Source organism: Etheostoma spectabile, chromosome 18, assembly GCF_008692095.1.
Source record: "Etheostoma spectabile isolate EspeVRDwgs_2016 chromosome 18, UIUC_Espe_1.0, whole genome shotgun sequence".
NCBI classification, from domain to species: Eukaryota; Metazoa; Chordata; class Actinopteri; order Perciformes; family Percidae; genus Etheostoma; species Etheostoma spectabile.
In genome coordinates, this window is record NC_045750.1 from 3,707,928 (window position 1) to 3,728,095 (window position 20,168).

At 43.5% G+C, this 20,168-nt stretch overlaps 2 protein-coding genes across 2 annotated transcripts in view; one reads left to right on the top strand and one right to left on the bottom strand.

Moving 5' to 3' along the window:
• LOC116706785 (serine/threonine-protein kinase D3) overlaps window positions 1–4,173 on the top strand; it is a 42,313-nt gene extending 38,140 nt beyond the window's left edge. Inside the window, 3 exon segments of the mRNA XM_032543802.1 lie at window positions 112–379; window positions 1,440–1,525; window positions 2,504–4,173. Of these exon segments, the coding sequence (XP_032399693.1) occupies window positions 112–379; window positions 1,440–1,525; window positions 2,504–2,677 (528 nt within the window). The 3' untranslated portion in view covers window positions 2,678–4,173.
• A 1,056-nt stretch (window positions 4,174–5,229) lies between these two features.
• ndufaf7 (NADH:ubiquinone oxidoreductase complex assembly factor 7) lies at window positions 5,230–20,147 on the bottom strand. Its single transcript, XM_032543815.1, has 10 exons — window positions 19,719–20,147; window positions 19,072–19,232; window positions 18,433–18,513; window positions 16,252–16,362; window positions 10,583–10,796; window positions 10,411–10,469; window positions 9,090–9,203; window positions 8,573–8,716; window positions 6,528–6,701; window positions 5,230–5,789 (listed from the first exon to the last, which is right to left on the bottom strand). Exons 1-10 carry the CDS (start codon window positions 19,786–19,788, stop codon window positions 5,565–5,567), a joined length of 1,353 nt encoding a protein of 450 aa, XP_032399706.1. The 5' UTR covers window positions 19,789–20,147; the 3' UTR covers window positions 5,230–5,564.
• Between the last annotated feature and the right edge of the window lie 21 nt (window positions 20,148–20,168).

Genomic DNA, 20,168 nt, shown 5'->3' on the forward strand with positions numbered 1-20,168 from the left:
TCCAATAACTCTTTTTTTCTTCTAGTGCTTTAAATGTCTGATGGGCCTTCAGAGAACTCAGCAACACATTCACGTCTCAAACTTCCACGTTCCCCTCTGTTTTTCTTCCAGGTGAAGCTCTGCGACTTCGGCTTCGCTCGTATCATCGGGGAGAAGTCGTTCCGCCGCTCGGTGGTCGGCACGCCGGCCTATCTGGCGCCCGAGGTGCTTCGCAGCAAAGGCTACAACCGCTCGCTAGACATGTGGTCGGTCGGCGTCATCATCTACGTCAGCCTGAGCGGGACGTTTCCCTTCAACGAGGACGAGGACATCAACGACCAGATCCAGAACGCTGCCTTCATGTACCCATCCAACCCCTGGAAGGAGATCTCAGAGCAAGGTAAGGGACGGTTTAAATAATCAGGAGCCTCGCATTGCCAGACCGTCCTCATGCGCTGTGGCCAAAAACGTGCTTTGGTTGATTGGCGTTTCTTTAAACCAATCACAATGGGCGGAGACACTGCGCCTCTGCAACATAGTCTCGGGAAGGAACTTGTTTTGGTGGAACGTTTAAAAGTTGTTTTAGTCGCGTAACAGAAAACTCAGATTGGACAGATAGTCCAGCTAGCTGTCTGGATTTACCCTGCAGAGATCTGAGGACCAGGTAACCATAGAAACCCAGCACAAAGAAAGCGGGAGATGCGGACATCCGGCCAAAAAGAGTGATATCCAGTGGAATTTCTACACTCTTGCCTAAACTTTAAGTTGTTGTCCATTATCTCATCCTCTTTCAGTCACTCTGTTTTCTGATTTGTACATGTCTGGAGACAGTAACTTTCAAAATAAAATCATCATCACATTTTTTTTTTTTTTAAAAGGTTAACTTACTTAACTTATCAGAATTGGGTATCATATCGTTCTAGAGAGAATCGCGATACATCTAACAATCGATTATTCCCCTAAGTCCCCCCCCAGCATCACTATATGCAGATGTTGTCCTTCAAACAGTGGTGCTGGAGATAGATGTCAGAAAAGCTGACAAAGTTGGAAATCAAATTTACAGTAAAACTAAGCTTGATGTATTTTTATTAACAATACGTAATTATTTGATAGTGTATTTGTTATTTTTGCAGTTAATTGCTTAATAGGATGCTGATTTAGTTTAGGACCCTGAATCTTATAGTTTTGTGGAAACTTTGTTTCATAATAGTTTAAAAAATGCACCTGAATAAACTGTCCAGTCGTCAGTGTGGAAAATAAGTCTGTAACAGGCTTAATACGTACTGTACATCCACATAACAAGCCGTCTACACAGCTGACACATCTTAACAGCTGAACGTTTACCTTCTACATGTTCTTTTATCTTTTTAAAAGGTTTTATTTGACCTATCAAATCCATTTCCCTTTTTTAAATGAAACCGAGACGTGGGATCCTGAGTATTTGTTCTTCTTTCTCACAGCCACAGACCTCATCAATAACCTGCTGCAGGTGAAGATGAGGAAGCGCTACAGCGTGGACAAGTCGCTGAGTCACCCCTGGCTGCAGGTACCCAGACTTTTTGACTTTAACGTCCCTCAGGACACTGCAGCAGGACACAGTCATGCTGGAACTTTCTCTCAGTAAGGAGCGGATTGAGGGAATATGTTTACAGGGATTTTAAAAGAGACCTAACATTTCAATCAATTTTCAGGTTCATACTCATTTGCAATTCATTTATAGTATCAAATCATAACAAGAGTTATCTAGAGACACTTGACAGATAGAGTAGGTCTAGACCACACTGTAATTTAGAAAGTCCCAACAATTGTAGTAATTCCCCAAAGAGCAAGAATAGTGTGACAGTTTTAGGAAGAAACCTCGGCCAGACCCAGGCTCCTGGTAGGTGGTGTCTGACAGGCCGGTTGGGGGTGTGATGCACACTGGCAATAAGTCACAATAAAGATAATGGAACAGTGACTAAAAAATGGTGGTAGTAGTAGTAAAAAAACACGTCTTTTCTCACACTGCCCATTGCAGCTGCTCCTGTTTCTCCCTCTGTCTGAGATGCTCTGTTAGAGCGTCTGTCTCTTTAAAAAGCCCCCCTCCAAAAAAATGGCCAGTCTGCTCGCTCTGATTGGTCAGCGTTTCCTGTTGCCATCTCAGTACAGTCGGTGTCTGGTTGCAACGGAGTATAAAGCAGGACTTTTGCATTGTGAAAAAACACCCCCCAAAAAAGTAATGTGACCCAAAATTGGGTAGAAATTAACAACATTGGCATCCAAGATGACATCTTTAACTAAATAAAAACCCTTCGGTAGCGCGCCTGGAGCCGATGACCAATCACAGAAGGCCGAGACCAGAAAACAGGGAAAACATCTGAAATTGTGACATTATAGATACGACAGAAAATACCGAATACACTTTTTCTGACGTTAATACATTTGTAAATGGAAAACAAACCGAAAGGAGTGGAAATCAGTGGCTCACTGCACCTTTTAATACTTGTTCCTGGGTTTGAACTGTGTTGTTGTGGTCCTCTTGCAGGACTTCCAGACCTGGCTGGACCTCCGGGAGTTTGAGACGAAGCGAGGCGAGCGCTACATCACCCACGAGAGCGACGACACCCGCTGGGAGGAGCACGCCGACGAGAGAGGCCTGCACTGCCCCAAACACTTCATCATGTCACCCAACCTGGACGACATGGACGAGGACCCCTAGCAACGTCCCCGCAGGGCGAGGCGTCTTCTGCCAGGCAGCGGCCGACCTGCGGCGTCCCTGGACGGTGGCCATTGAAACCGCATCCGAGGCAGCGCAGTGTGTTCGTGGAGGCGGCGGTCAGGCAGCTGAGTATCGACACTGTGACAATGATTCAGGTCCAGAGAATTTCATTTTAAATGTTTTTTTGTTTCTTTTTCTAATTCACTGCGATTTTTCTACAAGCCCTCGTCCACGCTGCCAGTCCAGCTGCAGAAGAGCTAAAAAAGAAACCAATCCAGAGCCTTTACATATACATTTTCAGCTCATATAGCATATTTTCATGACGTCATTGTTGCGTTTTAGATCATGTCAAGCTGTGTGGAGTTTTTTTTATGTGACGCCGACTCAGAAGAAACAAACACGTCTTGATTATGTTCTGACTATAATGTACGTTACTTTCTTGTTCTTCTTTGTTGGGATGTCTTTGCACTATTTGGGAAAGTCTTTTAGAATTTCACTGATAATAACTTTTTGGTTTGTTAATCTGCAAAAGTAAACTTCTCCTCCCCCCCAAAATGTTACTTGAAGGTATCTACTTAAGAATGACATGACAGTGTCATGAACACATGAACCCTAACAATATCCATAACTTGTCATGACAAAACAAATGACACTTACTAAAAGAAGCGTTATGTCCTAAACGTTCATGACAGTGTCATGTTGCTCTTACGTAGATACCTTCCTATTTTACCTTCCTTTCTGTATCAGTAGCCAACAACAATTTTCTTGGCTGATTTTTGGAAGCAAAATGTTGCCATTGACTTTATTTTATCTTGGTCAACTTTTACTTGTCAAAAAATACGGCAAGTGTGAACGTAGCCTAAAGATGTTTCTCCATATATTTTTTTTTTTTAGTTGTGGCCGTTCTCACTAATATGTCATGCTAACTTTGCCCTCACCACCTCCATCATAGAGATTCAGGAAACGAGACAGTCTGGCAAACAAAAACACCCCAAAACATATTGGAAGAAGCACGTAAATTACCTAAAACTTTAGCTTTTGTTGCTAACTGCGTACTTGGGGACAATTTGAAGACATATAGCATTTTGAGTAGTATGTTAGTATTCGTCATTAGTTTCATTGTCATCATTAGGTGTTTACTGATTGACATGGAGCAGTGAAATCCAACAAACTTTCAGGATTATTTTAAGACTCTGGACTCATAAAACTCAGTTGAGATTATTCTTTTTACTTTTGCAGAGAAATAAACTCCGTTATTTTCCGAGAGATTCTCTCTGAAACGTTTGTTGGGACGAAGACGAGCTGCTATTGTCTTTCTTTTGTCTTTCTGTGGAAACGGATCTGTAGATGGTCTCGTTAGTGATCTGACTCCAGCCTGAGATTTTATTTCACACATTTTATATTTTTGCAAGAAATGTTTGTGTCATGTGGATGACTTGTTTGACTGGGAGAATATTAAATGGTTTTACTTTGGGGAAAAAATATATCTCATTTTACGTTTAATATTCTGGTTAATAATTTACAAAGTTCAATAAACAAAGAACATTAAGAGACCGTGATGTGAGCCATTTGATCGTTGAATGTGCTTTTTACGTACTATAAACTGAGTGAGTGTAATAAACGTTGCTCAGATTGTGTTTAATCCCAAACTAAAGTCAGATTTAAAAAAGCACAACTCAAACCGTGGTGGCACTTTAAGGCCAGAAACCTTTTTAACATCTTCAGTTGGAGGTGTTTTAATAATATTTAAGTTCTTCCAAATGTTTGGGTTAAGAAAATATAAAATGTCTCCTCAGTTTTTAGTTCTGTTCGTGTTGGACATGTTTGCGTGGATTAAGAAAAGCGACAGAAAAAATAATTGTGGGGGGAAAAAACCCAACAAAAACGTTCCAAAAAGTAACAAAATTCTCAGAAATTATGTTAATTATGTGTACATGGCATCAGGTTTCCTCTTTTTCTCTAAATTAGACGTTTACTGTTTTCCTTCTGTACAAAGGAAACTTTAAGCCAGGGCCCCTCGGCTGAGAGAGAGACGGAGCAGGGACCCCTACCACATATTATTTTAAACCTTTTAAACATCTTCAGTTGAAGGCGTTTTAATAATAAAATCCTATAATTTCTTCCAAATGTCCGACGAGCCAGACTCCTCAAACCCTCCCTCTCCTGAATCAGGAGCTGATAACGATCCTCAGCCGGATGTTTGGAAACGATCAGTTAATCAGCCTGAACACGATCACCTCGCTCCGCCGCTCCTCCAGAGGGACGGCTGCTTGTTTTGGCCCTGCCAGCCAACCCCCCCCCCATGTAACCAAATCGTTTAATTGCTACTGGAGGAGTGACAGGCCTGTTGTGAGTGGCTGTTGCACAACTGTGAGCTCAGCTAACTGCTTCAAGAGGTGGGCGGAGATGGGCGGGATGGGCGGAGGTGGGCGGCGTAGCGATGAGGGAGTAGATGGCACGGGGAACGAGCCGGTGGCAGGAAACCGTGTAGATACCATGGTTGAATCTGATGGATTGTTTTGGATTTGGAAAATACTCAAATGGTTTCTCAGTTAAACAATAAATGTCAAAATAAATTTTATTTATGTTTCTTACATCGTAAGATCAGAATGTCTTTACAATTAACTTAAAGAAAAACTGTCCTTTAAGTTCACCTCCTGTTGGACACAAACATCTGACAGTACATAAAGTTTCTTCGGTTTCTCTTCTAAATTAGTGATGTGCACTCTTGTGATCCTCCTGTATGAAGACTCTAAGCTGTAAAAACAGCATCGTCCTCATGAATCAGGATCTTCTGAAGTCTCCCGTAACGTCTGTCTGAGCTCCGTGACCTCTCCAGTAGAGTTCAGACGGCCTCCAGGCTTCTCCGAGCTGCGGAGGAAAGCGTTCAGGAGAAGCTGAGCTCGGTGAACCCGGCCACGGGCAGCGGCGCCGGGCTGGGCTTCTTCTCCAGCTTCAGCCCCTCTGGTCGGGGGGGTCGGGCCAGCCGCCGGGGGTGCACCAGGCCAAAGAAGTGGAAGCGCTCGCCCATCTTGGCCGGGTTGGTCAGCATGTCGTAGCTGGCGATCAGCTGCTGCCTGGCGGACGCGTCGCTGCAGTTCCTCAGCAGAACCTCAAGAGAAGCACAGAGACGGTAATGTGTCATTTAACATCTGCAACATAGTGGTTACTGTAGGTGTTCGTGAGTGTGAGATACACAGTATGGTATTGGATAAATAACAAGAAATGTCAGGTGTTTGAAGTAATTTAAAAAGAAAATGTTCTCATTCAAGTTTACTTTTCATCTGTAAAATGTCTTGGGGGGGGGGGGGGGGGGGGGGGGGGGGGGGTAGATCTCCAACTATCTAGTAGGGAGGTCGGCATGGTTTAAAAAAAAAAGTGACAAAAAATTGAAATATTGTCAGAAAAACCTCAATGTCAAAAGGCGCAAAGTCAGAAAAGGCGACAAAAACTTTGGGGGGGGAAAAAACGTCTAAAAAAGAGGACAAAAAATCCAAAAGAATCAACGAAAACTTTCAACAACAAACACTCCTTGTTTGTTTCTTTAAATGTACATAATGATAAATATTAAGTAAAATAGGAATAAATATAAATAAATAAAATTGAGAAAGCAAAAGTGAAAAGTCTAAGTACAAATAAGTAGAAACATGGAGACTACATTTAAATGACAATACAATTTGAAGTAAAACACACAAAAAAAGAAACGGCAAAGAATAAAGAAGATTAACAGTCGCATACCGTTTCTAAAGGGAAAAGTATAACTGTTAAATCTGATAATAATCGGGATCATAATATCTCAGAAAACCAGGTCCGTTGATGGTCTAAGCTTCTTTCGGACCGACAGACTCACCTGCATCCGGGAGTCGATGCCCATGTTTTTCAGGAAGGTCCTCTGCGGGATGGGTCCCAGACAGGCCACGCCCCCTCCAGCGCTCCTCCGCAGGAAGCTGAAGTCCACGTCGGCGGTGAGGTCGGCGGAGCCGGGCGAGGACAGGACGTCGTGGAGCTGGTGGCCTTTAAAACCCTCAGGATTCAAAACAAAAACAGTTCCCATCAGTTGGCTGTTCGCTTCAGATCTCTGAGACGAGAAAACTCCACATGCAGCGAGTAAACCGTCCGTACTTTGTGATCACGTAACTGCAACGAGCTTTATGCACTTTACATATTCATATGGTTATATTTAGCATCAAGAATACTGCACTTTTACAGAAAATCTCAGTTTTTTGGGGTTGTTCGGATGTGAAAAATCACCATCTCTAAAATGTTTTTCTCCAAGGATTTAAGTGTTAAATTCATCAGTTGGTAGAACGGGCCGAGCGTCCATCTATTGAGGTTTAGTCCTCGATGCAGCGGATCCAGGTTCAACTCCAACCTGCGGCCCTTTGCTGCGTGTTACTAAGGTCTAAAAGATACTTATTAGGATCCAGTATTAAGGGACCACTAAGGTCTATATAAAGAGACTTCAGATACAGTATTAGGGGACCACTAAGGTCTATATAAAGAGATATATAAAAGACTTCAGATACAGTATTAGGGACCACTAAGGTCTATATAACGAGACTTCAGATACAGTATTAGGGACCACTAAGGTCTATATAAAAGAGACTTCAGATACAGTATTAGGGACCACTAAGGTCTATATAAAAGAGACTTCAGATACAGTATTAGGGGACCACTAAGGTCTATATAAAAGAGACTTCAGATCCAGTATTAGGGGACCACTAAGGTCTATATAAAAGACTTCAGATACAGTATTAGCTTAAAAGTATATCTGCTAGCTGCCTGTCCCCTGAACACACTGTGAAAAACGGCGGTCTCTGTAAACAGCCCATGGTCCACCAACGGCAACAAAAACAAACTGTGCCCACCTGCACCATGAAGCATACACAGTGTTACAGCCAATAACAGACAAGAAGGATTGAAAATACTTTGAACATCAACAAGAAGTAACGTCACCCAACATCGCTTAGAGCACCTTTAAGTCAATGCTAAAAGCTAACTGGAGATTTGGAAATATGAGTAAGTTTCCAACCAAGCTGTCTTACTGTACCTGTTGTTTACACAATTAATCTAAATACACTGGTGGAAGCCCTGTATGATGTAAATGAGAAGAAAAAATGCAAGAGGTGGAGGAGGAGTCAGGGAAGAGCAGCTGGTTTCCTCTCCGTCGGCAGCAGACGGACTTCACTCCTTCCTACATCTGTTTCCTTCAACTATATCCAACTGAAGACAGGACCGAACAAAGGGTCCTAACCTTCCAAAAAATGTCCTCACTACTTTACTTTAAAGTCCAAATCCCAAATAGGTCCCCACAGAGACAGCAGAATTACAAGAGCACCAACGCTATAAGATACACAAAGTACATTCTAGGTACACCAGCTGAAAAAGTCCAGCTGTTTCTCTGCTGCTCGTCAAAGTCATACCCCGTGACCCCAGAAAGGGATATTCATGTGGTCTTACATGTCTCCTCAAGACAAAAAGAAAGCACAACAACTTTAAAATATGGTCAGTACGGACAACACAGTATACGACACATACATAAGTGAGAAATAGGAGGTTCTGACAAGCCACTAGCAACTCACAAACTGAAGAAAACTACAACAAAAATAGTATCTTAAGTGCAATATTCACATCAGTGAATAAATAAATTAAAGGGCCAGTCTTCCAAATGATAACGACATCCTATAAAAGTTGAGTTAAAAACATACTCAACGTTTACTTTGACATTGGAGCAATGTCGATTTGTTCACCTTTACGCAACTAAACTAAAACTTCTATAAATATAAGATAAAGTATAATGTAATATAATATAATAATGTACAGATGTCTTGGCTGAACTCCATTAGGTTGTACAGGTGTTCCTAATAAAGTGGCCACCGAGTTTTAAAGCCTCACTCTGAATGTGTCCGTCTTGGTTCCGTCGTGACCGTAGTCGGCGATCAGCGCCGCGCCGCCGTCCTCTTGGATCCGCCGGGCCAGCTGCTGGATGATGACTCCGCCCTCCGCACACACCTCCACGTGGCCCCGCCCTTCATCTGCCTGAGAGAGAGAGAGAGAGAGAGACACACACGTACACACACACACACGTGAAACCTTCTCTGGTTCTAAAAGGATTTGTGAGGATTTTCTCTGTAAATTTGGGTTTTGGACCGTTTGTCTAACAACAAAGATGGATGTAGTGGAGTAAAAAGTACAATATTTGTCTCTGAAATGTAGCGGAGTAGAAGTACTCTAGTAAAGTAAAGTACGTAATGTAAAGTTCGTAGAGAATCAGTGGAGTGTACTCCATGTCCCAGCATGCCTCCTCAACAACCACGACTCGAGTTGTCAGTTAGCCAACATGTAAGGCGAAAAATAACAACAAATGTAGTTTCCTATCTGATGTGTGCCACGCGGTGTCGAGGTCCGGTACCTGTACGAGCGTGGACGAGGCCAAGGTGGGAGACGGCGCCACGACGAACCTCAGCTGGTCGGGCTTCTCTGGGTCGATGTCCACCATCACCTCCCTCCATCCTTTCTGCGTCCGCTACACAAGACAAACACACATTATTGCGCACATTCAGGGTTTAGGTGCAGCATCTGAGCCGTTTGGGCAGCACCGAATGAATGAATGAATGAATGTGACTTAAAGACTTTTCTCACATTTAATGACTGTAGGTAAAAGTATTTAACAAGTTTTGTCTTTAAGCTTTTTGAATCATCTGCTCTCTTTTCCAACGTTTTACATAGATATGAAGATAATATCTTGCTAATAATGCTGCAACACGATGTGAAAAAGAGACAAAACTACCACAAAGAAAAGAAAAGGACCAAAAACAGACATAACATGACTACAAAGAGACAGAATGTATGGAGGAATTGCTTCTGTTTTTAATCCCCCGCGCACTCAAGTCTTCCACTACGGAGGAGGATTAGAGCCGCTGGTGAAAATTCATTTGAGTTCTGAGTTTATTTGCAGAATTCTGAGTTTAAAGTCAGAATTCAAATAAATGTTTCACCAGTGGCCCTAATCCTCTTCCGTACGAGGGACAACACTGACATTATTACGTTTATATGAAAAAACTAAACACAGGAGAGAGGTTGGTCTGTATGGCATGAGGGCCCTGCAGGTTTCAACAAGTGAGGGATTTAAAAAATGTATTTCACCTTGGCTCCATCTGGTGGTAGTTTGATGCAGAAGAAAGGGTCGGTGCGCGGGTGCATGGTTCTAAAGTGTTGTACTTAGTGTCTTCATTAATCATGTGTGTTCTGGATGTAACATGCAATCAACCAATCAGTGATCCTCCCCCATTCACTTTAAAAGCCAGGCGCGTTTGTCCCTCGACGCATTGATATTATGATGGGAGGGTGTGCACCGTCATATTTGTGTGTGTGTGTGTGTGTGTGTGTGGTGTGTGTGTGTGTGGTGTGTGTGTGTGTGGTGTGTGTGTGTGTGTGTGTGTGTGTGTGTGTGTGTGTGTGTTGTGTTTTGGTGTGGTGTGTGTGTGTGTGTGTGTGTTTTGGTGTGTTGTGTGTGTGTGCACACACAACCCTAGGAGCATTTTACTAATGCGCTGTTAAAATAACAATGAAATGCTGCGTTATGACTTCAGAGGTTTTTGTTGGTCAATGGCGCGATCACGTCCCACTGCCTCATGATATCAATACGCCGTTTTTTTGTTCTACAAACATTAATTAAAAAAAAAGGACATTTTTACATTAAAAGTTAAAAACACAGCAACTTCAAAACAAACCTGAAATTTGTGGATTGGCAGAGCGTCAAAGAACTCGTGAGCGACAAAGATGCTGAATCCTGAGAGAAGACAAAAGAGGAACTGACTAAGTTAATTAACCCAAGTTTGACTCTCTTTTATGAAGAAACAGAATCAGAGACGTCCTGTGGGAACCAGGTCTCATCAGCTGTACCTGTGGGGACGTCCTCCAGGCGGCGGTACCAGGACACCGGCAGCCCGGCGGCAGTTTCCCCGCGGCGGTACACCGGCTCATCCTCGGCGTGCGCCTCCTGGCTGCGGCTCCCGGTCAGATTCTGGGCCTGAAGACGACTCAGCGCCGGACTCACCTCCACCAGGTGGAGGGACACGGAGGCCCCGCCCAGCACGGACCGCAACTGACTCAACACCTAGGGAGAGAAACCCGACACAAAGTAAAATCAATACTTCATCATACAGTTCAACACATTACAGTCCCCTCCACGCAAAAATATGCTTTTCTTATGCGTACTGTTTGTCCCCTTAATGCCTGTCCTTAACTGTACTGAATTGGGACTTTTTTTGAGTTTTTTTACGTTCCTCTCCTAAAGGTGGAGATGTCTGTGCATTTCTTTCTGAAACCTCTTATACATGTGCAGAAAATAGACTAAATATATAACTAATTAACCCGTTTAATCGCTACAAAAACTGGTGTGGAAGAATGTAACACTGTGATTTTACGGGAGAGTGGGGGGTGTTGTCATGCAGTAAGGGTACGTGTCCAAATACGAGTTTTCACGGATCGCCCCGCTTCCCAGTATTGCACGCTAGTGGGGCTTGCTCTCGCGCAATCTCTTACTTTATGAAAATAGTTTCTGAAAACACATTAAGGGAGAAATGAGCCGTGCAGTTGCTGAATCTGTCTTCATTTCAGATCAACAACGGTCAGTTTCGGGGTCCATACAATTTTTCCAAGGTCAAATTCAAGCACTTTTCAAGCACTTTCAGGGTCCATTCAAGCTTTTTCCAGCACCTAACACCACCGTAAATTATATACCAATACATAGTCAAAATTATTATTTAGTGTTTTTTTCACATTAAAAGACATAATGCTGTGAACAACCAAAATTGTGTTTTGTAAAAGCAGAAGGATTAGATATCAGATATGAGATATTTAAGCAAAACACAAGTTCTATTTTTCAAAACATATCACTATATCTAACCTTTGAACAGAAATATGTGACAGGCCTTGGTTTTGGGACACATTCTTGATATATGTAAGGTTTGATTAAAATCTGAGACAGTAACAACAACTTGTAATTCCATTTTAACCCAGAGGACTGACAAAAATAGCCTATATTAGTTAAAAAATGTATTTCATTGCCAAGACATAACCATGTATCTAATAGAGCAGTGTAAACATGATATAAGGCCATCCTCAACCTAACAGTGGGCTACTAGCTACTAATGTTCACTCAGAGTTTTGTTGTTAAACTGTGTAAAAAAAGCGGTGCTGTTAAATCACCGGTTTCAGGTACGTACGGTACCGTCTAGATGGTTTAAATATTTCATAAAGTGTTTCTGCCATATTTTATAATCATCAGAAATCATTACATTCATAGCAACAATGGCCCATAGCAACAATAGAATCAATGACCATCTGGATTGAAAACATAAGAAAACATGTTGTTGTTGTCATAACAACACATTGAATACTAGGACAACTTTAGTTCTGACACATTCACTCAAAACAGCAGTTTGTAGCAGAGAGTCATTTTTGACAATCCAAAGGTGCACATTGCAACGAGAGAAAAACTATGGAAAACATGGACTTCAACTCCAGAGAGACTGAACCGCGAATTAGTTTCTACCTCAGTTCCCTTGAAGAACAGGTACGGTGTGAGCTGAAGGACAGCGAGGCGACGCTCACCCAAGGTGAATCTGAGGGAAGAGTCCACCTGGCCATCCGAGAGGACTTGCTGGCCGATCTCCTCGATCAGCTCCAACAACAGAGAGAGGGCAGCAGTTGGAGCCATGAGAAAGAGCTGATGCAGAAGGAGATAGGTGAGTTGAAAGTTCAGCTTGCTCAACGTGTCCCCTCCCCACCCGGGGAAACACAGCATCTGAAAACCCAGCTGGGAAAAATCTGCACCAGGCTGCGGAAAGCCGAAAAAGATCTGGACCGGCAGACTTTCATCACTGAAGACCTGAAAGTTGAACTGGAGCAGATCAAGAGAGAGAAGGAGGCCCTGAAAAGAGAAGTGGAGACTCTCAAGGTAAGTAAGACCGACGTAGAGTTAGGGTTGGAGAGGAAGAGGGCTCAAGCTCAGGAGCTGAAGGACCAACTGAGCAAGATGGAGGAGGCTCTTCGAGAACAGGAGAAGGAGGTAAAGGAGAAACTGGAAAGATCCCAGGCTTCCCATAGGGCCCAGCTGAACGAGGCTCTGGCTCAACGTGTCCACTCCCCACCCGGTGAAACAGAGCATCTGAAAACCCAGCTCGTCAAAACCAGCAACAGGCTGCGAAAAGCCCAAAAAGATCTGGACCTGCAGTATTTCATTACTGAAGACCTGAAAGTTGAATTAAAGCAGGTGAGGGGAGAGAAGCAGGCCCTTAACAATATTGTGGCGACTCAGAAGCTGCAGCTTCGAGAAGAGAGACAGATGCTCACGGTAGGTAAGACCACCAACGTGACGATGGAGAGCCATCTGGAGATGGCGAGGGCTCAAACTCAGGAGCTGAAGGAAAAACTGAGCAAGATGGAGGAAGCTCTCCGAGAACAAGTGGAAGAGGCAAAGGAGATTCTGGAAAGATCCCAGGCTTCCCATGGAGCCCAGCTGGAGATGCAGGACCAAAGCAACCAGAATATCATGGCTGCTCTTGAGAAGAAGAGTGAACATCAGCTGGAGAGTGAGCGTGTCCTGTGGCAGCAGGAGAAAACCTCACTGCTGGAGGAGAGCGACAAAACAACAGCCTCCTATGTGGATCAGATTGACGAGCAGAGCTTTGCGAGTGACCGCCTCCTGGCTGCTCTGAAGAAGACTGAGCAGCAGCTGGAGAGTAATCTCAACCAGTGGAAGGAGAACAAGGCATCCCTCCTTCAGGCCACAGAAAGCCTGAAGCTGACTCAGCAGGAAAAAGAGCAGGAGTGGGAGATGACTGAGAGCACCTTGAGGTCCCAGCTGGAAGATCTAGAGAGCCAGATCACGCAAAAGCCAAAGAAGAAGAAGAAGAAGAAGAAGTGGTACAAAAAGCTTCTGCCAGGCTGAGGAAGAGAAAATACATTTGTACTGGTATAGTATCTGTCTTTGTGTCTGTATGTGTGTGCGTGGGTCTGTGTGTGTGTGTGTGTGTGTCTGTCTGTGTGTCTATGTGCGTGCGTGCGTTTGTGTGTGGGTCTGTGTGTGTGCATGCGTGTGAGTGTCTGTCCGTCTGTGTGTGTGGGTTTGTCTGTCTGTTTATGTGTTTGTGTCTGTATGCGTGTGTGTGTGTGGGTCTGAGTGTGTCTGTTGGTGAGTCTGTGTATTGGTGTGTGTGTGTCTGCCTGTGTGTATGTGCGTGTGTGCATTTGTGTGTGGGTCTGTGTGTCAGTGTGGGTGCGTGCGTGTGGGTGCGTGCGCTGTCTGTCTGTCTGTCTGTCTGTCTGTCTGTCTGTCTGTCTGGTCTGTCTGTCTGTCTGTCTGTCTGTCTGTCTGTCGTGTTGTCTGTCTGTGTGTGTGTGTGTGTGTGTGTGTTTGCTCGCAGGGCGTGTGATGCGTCAATGCAGTAGTGTTGGAGTAGTAGAGCTTGTAGTTAGCATGTAGCATGCTGCATGCTGCTTCTGCTCGCCACTCTCTGATTCCAGCTACTGCCACCGGACAGCCCTTTGTTTTCAGGGCCGGAAAGAGGAGCCGAGTGTGTCGCCTCCTCCGCCGGTACATAGCCTCTCCACTGCCAAGACCTCGTACACGCCTCCCCGTGGCACACATGGTAACTGGGCCCTCGTGGTTCCAGGCTAAGTTGTACAGGATCTCGGAGCAGCAGTGGGCCCCAGAGACGCGGCATGCAGGCCCATCGGTGAGTGGAAACGCCCTGATGCCCGTCAACCACTGTCCCAGCTATGGGTAAATAGCCCCAGCTATGGGTAAATAGCCCCAGCTATGGGTAAATAGTGAAGACCCCGACAGCGGTGCAGGCAGAAGATGCTGGTGTGAGAGCCACCAAGGAAGGAAGAAGGCAACCCCACAGCCACGTGGGTAAACTCGGGAGGGTACAGGGACTGGGGGAGCAAACTCTGTGGCGATGTGAGAAAACTGAAACTATTCCTCACGACTATATTATAATAACTACTGCATACACACAACTAGCTATAAAAATGATGTAATGTTTGTTGGGCCTGGGCCTGTCCTACATGTGTACTGTGGTGTGTCTTGTTAACTTGCAGGTGTAGCGGAGGCGATGATGAGACGACTTTGATCACGGGACCGGACCTCCCAGACTATTTAACCCCACCCGCCCCGAGACCGGGCGGACGCATCCTCCCGACGGCGCACCAACATGTTTTCTATCTGTTAACTGACAACACGCACCTCACATTCTCCACTACATCCATCCACCTTCATTCATCACTGATACTGACAATCACACCTCATCGTGCTCTTGTTTGCATCATTATTTAATAAATGTCACTTTATTATTGTTACGTTGCTGTGCATCTCCGTCTTCTGTTCGGTCGTAACAGGTTGGGGGCTCGTTTGCCGCGAGTACAAAACCAGAACCATGTTTGTGGTTTTCTTTAATTAATCCTAGTTAGTTGCTGTTGAAGTAATTTGGTTAAGTTGAGCTGGTCTATTGTTGTTTAAATGTTAAGGTGCTCTACAGTCATGTGTAATATAGTTTGATGTATAAATCAGGGGGAAAACGCTCATTTCCACCCTAAACCCCCAACATATGAATTGGCTCAAATTATTTTATGTTTATTATAATATACTAAATATAGGTTTTTGTCTGGAGATACTTGTTGGTCATCCAAAGAAAATAATTAAATAAACAACACGGAGCATTTTGCAGGTTTACTACGAGTCTCACGTAGCTTTAGACTTTAAGACCAAACAGGTTGATTCAGGGTCACGGAGCCTTTCAAACACAGCTGCAATTCAACGTTTTATGAAGAAGAAATGCTTCAGAACAGGGGTCTTCAACCTTTATTGAACCAAGGACCCCTTAACTAAATGAGAGACGGAGCAGGGACCCCCAAATACATATATTGTATAAAATGAAGTTGCATGTTAAACTGGGCCTTTAATAATGTGTCGGCAACCTACATAGAATACCAAGCTGTTAAAATAATAGTTGTTGGCATGATTTTATAAATCTAAAATAATCTACAACAATTCGGTGGCCCCCCTGCAGTGACTCGGAGGACCCCCATGGGGTGCGGGACCCACTGTTGAAGATCTATGCTTTAGAACATACACTGGTTATTGTCAAATCAGCTACAAACTTGCATTATTTGGTAAATATTAATTATCAGTTTAGTTCTTTTTTTGGGCATAATCAAATCCTATGATCTTGAGTTTAAAAGATTTTAGACAGTTTTTGAGAGGATGGATGCTCCTCATGTTCATAAAGTTGCCTGGATTCAACTTTATGCACATGAGGAGCGGGTGACTCGAAAGCCCCTGCAAAGCTACCAGAATGCATTGCACCGCCGCTCCTGTACAACCGAATGGGAAGCTTGGAAATGATGCTGACGACGGACACGTACCAGAACTTTCTGAAGTCTCCACTAACCGCGATGACAACACTCCAGGAAGTCGCTGCACGTTAGACTTCTAATGTATTTGTTTGTATTTAATAACTTCCCTGACTTCTCCGATCCTGCTGCTGTACTAACGAAGTCCGTACCCTGAGGACGTCGCTGGCCAGCGATCCTTTCCCCGGTCCGAGCTCGACCAGCTGCAGCTGTTTGGGTCGACCGGCTCCCATCCACTCGCTGACGGCCCACACGCCGAGCAGCTGGAACACACAGAAACACACCTTCAAGCACTCAGAACAGCACGACCAGACGCTCTCACAACTTCTCTTATGTGTGAGAGCTGGTTATCAGCAAACTTCCTGCTACTCAACTCAGCCAAAACTGAGATGACAGCTATTGGACCACCTAGATTAGGTCATTTTTATGACAATTTCACTCTGTCCATTGATGACTTGATCATTAAGTGCAAGGACAGAGTGAAGAATCTTGGGATAGTTTTTGATCGGCCACTTTCATTAGACTTGCATATTAAGGAGGTGACAAAAGTCGCCTTCTTTCATCTTCGAAGAATTGCAAAGATCAGATCAGTATTTTCCCTTAAAGATGCCGAGGCCCTTATTCACGCCTTTGTTACATCTAGACTAGACTATTGTAATGTACTGTTCTCGGGGCTGCCTAAGAAAAGTCTGCGAGGTCTACAGATGGTCCAGAATGCTGCAGCACGTATTCTTACTGGATCATCTAAATATATACACATAACTCCTGTGTCAGCCTGACTTCACTGGCTCCCTGTCCAGGTTAGAGCAGACTTTAAGGTCTAACTTTTAACTTACAACTCAAAAGTTATAGTGTATTTACTTTTTACTGTCTCGATTTTAAATTTTCTGTACTGTTTGTATTTGAAGTGTATCCTTTCTGTAAAGCACTTTGATGGAAAGCGCTCTAAAAATAAATGTATTATTATTATGTAACTGAGAAGAAATGTGCAGCTTCCTCTTAGCTTTCCTGCTAATAGACGTAGAACATTCTTACATGGGTGATTTTCAGGATGCACATGGCTAAAATAGAGCAATTAACCAGTTAAGTGATTCATGGTCCGGCGGCGGCTCCACGAAGAGCTTAGCCGTAGCCTACGTAAGTGGCCTTAAGTTTATACCTGTGCGCTGGTGTTTGTGTTGTCTGTCTTTAGAGAATAGCAGCCGGGTAGTGTGTAGCTTGATGGTGGTTTTTTTGCCTCCAACGTAATCTTCGGCAGCTAACCCTGCCTTAACCTAAACATAACCACTGCCGCGCTGCTGGAAGGAGACTTGGGGCAAACAAACAATGTGTAGTGTAGTGGTGTGTGGTGTGTGTGTGTGTGGTGTGTGTGTGTGTGTGTGTGTTTGTGTGTGTGTGTGTGTGTGTGTGTGTGTCTCTGAAAGACAATAGCAGGGCCGGGTAGTGTGTAGCTTGATGGTGTTTTTTGCCTCCAACGTAATCTTCCAGGCAGCTAACCCTGACCTTAACCCTAAACATAACCACTGCCGCGCTGCCTGGAAGGAGACGTTGGGGGCAACAAACACTGTGTGTGTTGTGGTGTGTGTGTGTGTGTGTGTGTGTGTGTGTGTGTGTGTTGTGTGTGTGTGTGTGTGTGTGTGTGGTGTGTGTGTGTGTGTGTGTGTGTGTGTGTGTGTGTGTGGTGTGGTGTGTGTGTGTGTGTGTGTGTGTGTGTGTGTGTGTGTGTGTGTGGTCTGAAAGACAATAGCAGGGCCGGTTAGTGTGTGGCTCAATGGTGTTTTTTGCCTTCAACGTGATCTTCCAGGCAGCTAACCATAACTGCGCTGCCTGGGAGGAGAGGGGCACGTCAGGGGTAAGAAGGAAGAAGGCAAAGGGGTGCACGTCGGGCTACGGCGGTACGAAGGGTCGGTGTCTCCACGCAGCTACGTACGTAGCCACGGCTTAGATTTAACGCAGAAACATAAATCACGCTGCAGTCTGTCTAAAGGGAAATAACCAACTAAGAGTGTGATGTTAAATTAACATTTGTTTTCTTTTTGTATAAATAATAAGTGTGTCAGGTTTGTGATTAGAAAAACTAATTTTGTAAAATCACTGACTAACATTTCAAAAACTGTTTTAAAAGTTAAAATTACTTTTTCAAACTATGGAAATCTAGATTTTACGTCAATGTTCTCTGTTGTTTTTTTTGTAGTAAAGTAGCTGTAGATGAGGAGTTGAGTGGAGATGTAGAAAACAAAACATTTCATCTCAAATTAACTCCTGTAATAAACTGAGAGACATGTCAGACTTATTGTATTTCCTGTTAAGGTGGATTTTTTTTCAGGCCTCACTTCTCCGAAGATCTGACTGATTTCTGGAGACGTGATGAAATCTCCGTCCGGTCCCAGCATGTTGTTCCTCACGTAGTAACCCTGAAAGACAACGAGGGACGATGAGCAGCGGCAGACGGTCAAAAAAGGTTCATTTAAAAGGAACAGTTCAACCTTTGTGTGTCTCCCATCCGACCGTGTCCTCTCAGGTCAAAAACACTTTGACGCTTTGTTCGATGACTTAGACACTTTGTTTTGACACTTTTGCCATTTTTTAAAAACATTTTTTCACTTCCACTAACACCAACTGTTAACCACTATTTTATTTTTAGAATTCATGGTCATTAAACCTTGTGTATATGAAGTTTTACCTAAATTTTCAGTTTAAAAAGCTGAACTTAGGAAAACTTTGACTAATATTAGAGGAGTGTATGTTGATGGATAATCAGAGACTGGTGAACAGTAGAGTTGGACGATATCCAAATTTTGATATCGTCAAACCTCCCTATTTTAATCGCGGTACACGGTACCACCGTGACTAATTAAAAACGATGCGTCACCAAACCGTTGGCTTGTGCCTACAGAGTTCAGAAACTGAATATCAAACACTAACATTGAATCACCTCTGCCAGATTTTTAGGGTGACTGATTTCCACTCACCGTCACTGGGTTGGTGAGCACCTCTCGCATGTACTCCGCCACCGGAATCGGACCTGTGGCTTTTATTTTAGTGGTCAGGTGTCGCAGCATGGAGCGTTGGGGCTTTTCCTCGCCGGTTGGAGGGCTGCAGAAGAGTCTGGTCTGAGCTGCTCGCCATCGCACTGTCACACACAAACAAACAAAAAATAGATATTTAATAACAAAGAACTTTTCCTGTATGACATGACCAGCAATTTACAAACATGGATAGTTTAAAAATGACTTTTCTAAGGTTTTTTGGTGCAAGTGCCTAACCCAATTAGACAGATACCTACTCAAACTTTTAAAAAAAAAGTACAACATATATATCCATGTAGACAATTAAAATTAAAATCAGTTTACAGTTAACAGAAAATGTATATCTCGCAAAGAACACTAATATTTTATATACAGTACATTGATTGCACGTAAGAAACAGACCAACAAAACAGGCATTACATGTGAAACGTGTCATAATTGTCAAAGAAATACATCCAATATTGCAGAAAACATGCAAATATCACATCACATTTAGGCTTCACAGAATGAATGGAGTTCCATTATAATGATAACAAATGATTTTATAAAATCGTGTTTAAATAAAAAGTTATGATCAGTTCATTCATCACCTGCTGTTGATGGACGACTGAAGACTCTGCTGATTAGCAGCTGTGTTTTCACACAAAAACAAACCCTCATTCTGCTGTTTACGTCCGTCTGAATACAACTAAGACACTGTTTTATAGCTACGTTAAGTCATAGTTGGCTTGGTAGCATTGTTAGACAATACACGGGTAATTAAATGTAACTTCAACCACATGGACCAACTCACTGACAGTTAGCTAGCTAGCTGTTAGCCGTTGAGCTTTAGCCACGTTAGCTACTAATAACGTTACGTTAACGGTCAAATACGAACGGAAACACAGCCGGAAGTAACGTTTTAGCTTCGGGTACAAATGATAAAAATATACATTTGTTCATTTGTGTCTGCCAGTCGTTTACAATAGCTTAAAACAACAAAGTCCTTGTGTTAATGCTAACAGACCGGTGAGGGTTATTCAAAACGCAATAATAAATGT

Excerpts from the sequence above, each read along its gene's own strand:
- ndufaf7 (XM_032543815.1), bottom strand. The coding sequence starts at position 19,788 with ATGAGGGTTTGTTTTTGTGTGAAAACACAGCTGCTAATCAGCAGAGTC. Across the intron at positions 16,363-18,432 it reads TCAGTCAGATCTTCGGAGAA|CTGCTCGGCGTGTGGGCCGT; the intron begins GTGAGGCCTGAA and ends TGTGTGTTCCAG. Across the intron at positions 5,790-6,527 it reads GCATCGACTCCCGGATGCAG|GTTCTGCTGAGGAACTGCAG; the intron begins GTGAGTCTGTCG and ends GCTTCTCTTGAG.